The sequence below is a fragment of the Muscardinus avellanarius genome, assembly GCF_963383645.1.
Source record: "Muscardinus avellanarius genome assembly, chromosome: 11".
Taxonomy (NCBI): Eukaryota; Metazoa; Chordata; class Mammalia; order Rodentia; family Gliridae; genus Muscardinus; species Muscardinus avellanarius.
In genome coordinates, this window is record NC_137797.1 from 45,038,741 (window position 1) to 45,044,552 (window position 5,812).

At 38.1% G+C, this 5,812-nt stretch overlaps 1 protein-coding gene across 1 annotated transcript; it reads right to left on the reverse strand.

Annotated features, from left to right (window-relative positions):
* Positions 1-1,919: 1,919 nt before the first annotated feature.
* Positions 1,920-3,488, reverse strand: LOC308269460 (zinc finger protein 215-like; the record flags this gene model as incomplete). Its single annotated transcript, XM_080704826.1, has 2 exons — positions 1,920-3,307; positions 3,470-3,488. The coding sequence occupies 2 exons, from the start codon at positions 3,486-3,488 to the stop codon at positions 1,920-1,922; spliced, it is 1,407 nt and encodes a 468-aa protein (XP_080560952.1).
* Between the last annotated feature and the right edge of the window lie 2,324 nt (positions 3,489-5,812).

The following is a 5,812-nucleotide window of genomic DNA, read 5'->3' on the forward strand; positions in this document are numbered from 1 at the left end:
TCTTACGCCAGGACGGCTGGCTTCGAACCTGCGCGATCCTCCTGTCTCCGCCTCCCAAGCGCGGGGATTACAAGCGTGCTCCACCACGCCCAGCCGTCCCCATTCTTTTTTATTGAATATATATATATATATATATATATATGTATATGTATGTATATGTATGTATATGTATGTATGCTATGTCAATGCCACATCCTTTTGATTAATTTGAAAGTTTTAGAGGTAGTGTAAATCTGTCCACCCAATAGTTTTTTTTTTTTTTTTTTGGTACTGGGGATGGAACCCAGGGGCATTCTACCTCTGAGCTACACTCCCAGCCCAATTTTTTATTCTTTATTTTTTTATTTTTTTATTTATTTATTTTTTTTAACTTTCCATATTTATTAATTCACCACAGGGTTCACTTCGAGTGTACTTTTTCGACTTTTGAATAAGGTGAGAATACTGACAAGAAACCATCATCATTTATAGGAAATGTCTCCCATATGAATCTTTCTAGATATATTAGGACATGGTTCTTGGCTCAAGGCACCATTTGGGACCCTAAGGTACCTTAAAGTAGACACAGTTCTGGTGCAGAGAATATTAGGACACGTTAATTATTGACTTCATGATGACTGGGACAAATAATAGACCTCAGTAGTTAGATGTCTCTCAAAAGTATTCATAATAGCCAAAATATGGAACCACCTAGGTAGGTCTCAATCAACAGATGAATGGATTGCAAAATTATGGGAAATACACACAATGGAATTCTACTCAGCTATAAAGAACAAAATCATGTCATTCGCAAGAAGATGGAAAGACACGGAGAACATTATGTTAAGTGAGATCAGCCAAGCACATAAAGAGAAGGAACATGTTTTCTCTAATATGCCCAAACTAGAGAGTATTAGGAATACTAGAGGGACTCCAGATAATGGGGGTTTCGGAAACCTCAGCAAAGCTAGAATGGAAGGATAGAAGAGGAAGAAGGCTGAGGTTAATGGAGGAGCTACATTTGAATATGTGTAAAAGTATGAATGTAGCATGGTTAACCTGGACACTCATTGTTGGGAGGGAAGAAAGGGTACCAAGCACAGTCTGAATGTATGCCATTTTCAATATGACCCACATTAAAAAAATTGAAAATTTTAAGAATATAAATGAACACCACTACCATCTACTTCCCATTGCCACTGTTAAGCTCCCAATTCTTTAATTATATTGATGGCCAAGGATATCATCAGGTGTGAAATAACTCATGGTCAATGTACACCACGAGTTATTAATTCGGAAATTTCAGTCCTTAGGTGCTCTTATGGCTGGGAGTGGTGGTGCATGCTTATAATCCCACATTTGGGAGGCGGAGACCAGAGGATTGCGGTTTGCTGACAGCCTTGACTATTTAGTGAGGCCCTTCACAACTCAGTGAGACCCTGTTTCAAAAATAAAGAAACTAAAACATAGGGCTGAGAGTGTAGCTCGGAGGTGCAATGGCCCTGGGTTCCATCCCTAGTACTGAAAAAAAAAATCTATTTTCATAAGCTCCTGACTTTTTTCAATCTTATAAAGAATGACGTGTTTAAGAAAAATTAATATCAACTCCAAGATTATTGCTCATCTCATTCCTAAGATCCACTTCATTAATAAATCAGGTACATACAAGCATGCTACAGATCCCACTTAGGAACTAGAGAAAGGCAAGAGCAACAGATTAAAATAATGAACATAATGCTGCACACAAATCTTTGTCTAAATCCAAGCTCCTGTGGCTCAAGTTGGGAGTCTGATAAGCTCCTTTAAACAGATTCCTCTCCAATAATGTTATATTATTTTTTTGTGACAAACATTTTCTTACATTTATTTTGTCCATGGGATTCTCCCTAGCATATAGTCATGGATGCTGAAATTGAACTCTCATTGAAGGTAATCCATTTTCAGGGTTTACTTCTAGTATGAAGTTTTTGATGTTTAATAAGGGTTGAATGTCTGTTGAAGGTTTTGTTACAATCCTTACATTGGAAGGGTTTCTCTCCCGTATGAATCATTTGATGTCGAATAAGGGAAGAACTGCGGTTGAAGGATTTTCCACAATCCAAACATTCATAGGGATGGCCACCAGAGTGGAGTTGTGGATTTTTATTAGTGTCTTCACTCTTACAGACAGCTTTTCCATATTTTTTGCCTTCGCAAGCCTTTGCCTTACTATGAAGTTTTTGATGTTTTGTAAGGTTTGTGCTTCGGTTGAAGAATTTCCCACAGTCACTGCATTTATAGGGTCTCTCTCCAGTGTGAATGATCTCATGTCGAATGAGGGATGAACTTCGGCTGAAGGCTTTTCCACACTGACAGCACTGATAGGAATTCACTGCAGTATGACCTATCCAGACATCTAAGGAAGGATGTCCACTTCTGGTAAGCCCTGCTGTGATTACTTTATGGGATGATTCTTCTATAGAAGCCCCCTGCTTTGGAACTGAATCTTGATCTTCTAAGACAGTCTCCATGTCCATAACAGTCCTTGGGATTTCTCCTTCCATTATCAATCTCTTTTTCTTATTCTCCAGGTTGGGGATCTCAACTGGTTTGGAAAGTTCATGAGCTATGTATTTCTGGCTCCTCATCAACCAGAATGAGCAGAAAAATGTCCTAAAGGATAGTAGCGAACCTTTGTGCAATGAATTCAGGTTCCTATAGTTCTCCAGCATCACATCCTTGTACAGGTCCTTTACAGCAGGGTCCAGTTGCCCCCACTCTTCCTTCGTGAATTCCACAACCACATCTTTGAATGTCAATGGTTCCTGGGGCTTGCCTGTTAGTGAGCTAGATTCCACGTTCTCCTCTTTGGTGCTCCCCTTCTGAAGGGGAGAGCCCTTGCAGGATGTATCTTTGTCTTTGAACATTTCAATTACATCTTCGGTAAGAGTCACCACATCTTTGCTGTTCTTGGGATGCTGTAAATTTACCCAAGTTCTGACTTCTTCAGGGAGGATCAGCAGGAATTGTTCTAGCACCAATAGTTCTAGGATCTGTTCCTTTGTATGAATCTCTGGTCTCAGCCACTGAAGACAGAGCTCCCAGAGTTGGCACAGGACTTCATGGGGCCTGGACACTTCCAAATACTGAAAATGCCTGAACTTTTGACGAGATGCCTCAGAGTCATATGTAACCAGGACAGGAAGAGTTTCTTGCTGACAAGGTATATCTGGTCTCAGAACCTCTCTTTGTTCACATAAATCAAGGTTTTGAGGTTCTGAGATAGCCATTAGCTTGTTCAGAGGCTCCACCTTCCAAAATAGAACACCTGCTGCAGTTTGAATCTGTCCTACGAGAGGATTTCAGTATTTCTCAGATTTGGTCTAAGCACCTGTTTGCTACATGCAGTATTGTCTGAACCAGGCTATATTACAGTAAGGCGAAGAGTTCCAGGTACTTCAGAAACAGCCAATATCCACCTTCCTGAGAGACTGGCGTCAGATTCCCCGACCAGCCGCAGGAGTCGCCATCTCGGCTGGCACGGATCACGTGGGAACGAAGAACCCGGGACTCCCCTTATTCTTTATTTTGAAACAGGGTCTCATTGAGTTGCAAAGGGCCTAAGTAGTAGCTGAGGCTGTCCTCAAACCACGATCCTCCTGTCTCAGCCTCCCAAATGCTGGGATTGCAAGCATGTGCCACCACACCTGGCTCACCCAATAGTATTTTGAAAATATATCTTAAAAGGTCTTGACTTTACTATCTTCTCATTCAGTGTGTGTACATGCATGTGAGTGTGTGTATGGTTATTATTGATTTTTATTTTTTGTTTTTGTTAATATCTGTTTTCAAATATATTGCAACCAACAGGGTCTCTGTGTTTAATATTTTTCAAGGCAGATGTTTGCATTATGAAGAAGCAAAGTATTATTAGCTGGACAGAAGAAATTAGTTAGCAGTTGGTCTTTAGCTGCACTATAATTGGTAGTAAGCACCTCTAGGTTAAAATGGTGTAGTTATCTGATTTCTTTAGGTGGGTACATTGGGGCTACAGCAACAAAAGTATGTATCAGATACCTATTATTTAAATACTAAATCTGACAACCTGACAAGAATTGAAATTATAACATGTTTCTATTACTGTAAAGATCTCTCTTTTCCTCCATCTCCTGTCTGTCTTTAACAGAAACCTCCTAGCTTTGCCTGAAACAGTCTTTTATACAAACATTTGATGAACCAATGGCAGTTGCCATAGGGTATACTAGGTGGAAATGTGTTGAAGAAAAATGTTAGATACAGATTATAGTTAAATTTCTGACTACATGTTTATAGAAACAAAAAATAAATCAGATTAGTGAATACAATTCTTTATTTCCAAATGGCACTCCAGATGCTCTCCCCTTTATTCTTAACTGTGCTAATTTAGAGTAAAAACAATGAGAAGCAGCATATACTGAGTATTTATGACTTTTTGTTTTTGTTGTTGTTATTATCCTTCCAATTAAACTGTGTTCTTTTCTAAGGGAGAAGATAAGAGACTTCCTCTTCTGATTGTTCTTTTTCCTAGTTCTTTTCACCTACTGGGAATGTTGATGGATCTTTGATGTGCATTTTAAATAATTTGTCTGGCAAATAATAAAGCCTAGGCTATAGTGGAAATTTATTGTATTCTTTATTCCTATTGAAATCCCATTACTCTTTTGAAAGACATTTCTAAGCTTTGTACTTGGCACAGCTTAGCATTTGAGAAAGCATGTAGGTAATAATAAGGTAGAGAAAAGATTATTAATCTCATTTCTAAACACTGAGTGTCCCCCCTTTTAAGTTGTTGATGTAGGTTGATTGTGGCCACCTGTCTTGGAAGGGTCAGTCATCACTTCTGTCCACTCATAAGAACTTTTGTTTAGAGCACTCAGACAAATGGTAATGTCAGTCAGCTGCTCAAATAAATATTTTTAAAACTGTCACTCCTCTTGGTACTAATTATGTAGTAGACCACAAATCCTTCATTTGATAGTGGGTAAGAGGAAATGAAGCAGGAACTCCAGAAATACCTAGGCTCATGGGATCCAACTAAAACTGAAGTTGAGATTGCATTGCTGATCAGATATGATTTTTTCTTATGATTCTAATGAAATTCCAATCTTAAAAAAGAAAAACACCAGATCTAAGATGATAGAGCGTGTTTAATAGAGTAGCTAGAAAACACTTATAAGTGTTATATTATTATAATTTTTCCTATATTGCATTCTCTTTCTGTAAATTCATTTCAAATATTTTGAAGTTAACTTTCATTTTGTTTCCTTATTCATAGGTAATTATGCTGATTAAAAGTGGCTAAAACAGTATCTGAATCCATATAGGGTTCTTTGCTTTGAGCAATAGAATCTTTGGCTAACCTAAATAATTTATTACTGTGCGAAGTTCAAATCTTAAAAGCTCAAAAATCTGAATGTTAGAAAGAAAAGACATTTGAGTAGGTACAGAATCTAGAGAGCAGAAAGTGATAGTCTTTATGGAGCCTCGTTAGGATTTTTTTTCCTGATTGTTTTGATTCAAGTGATCACTCTGTTCATAAATCAGATTTTTCATAAAGTAAGGTAGATAGGAACTGATTGGCCTAGCTTGGGTTTTTTGTTTTTGTTTGTTTATTTTTGCTAGGAGAAGAAGGTGGGATGTTAGAATAGCATACATTGGTGGAGGGATGCTTTCTTCTAAGAAAGATCAAGGTGCATGTTATTCTTGGAAGGGGAAATGGATTTGAACATATATCTGCTACTGCTGTAGTTTCAGGTTCATCATAGGTTTGCCATGATCATCATCGAACATTTATTAGATGCCCATGAAGTCTGGT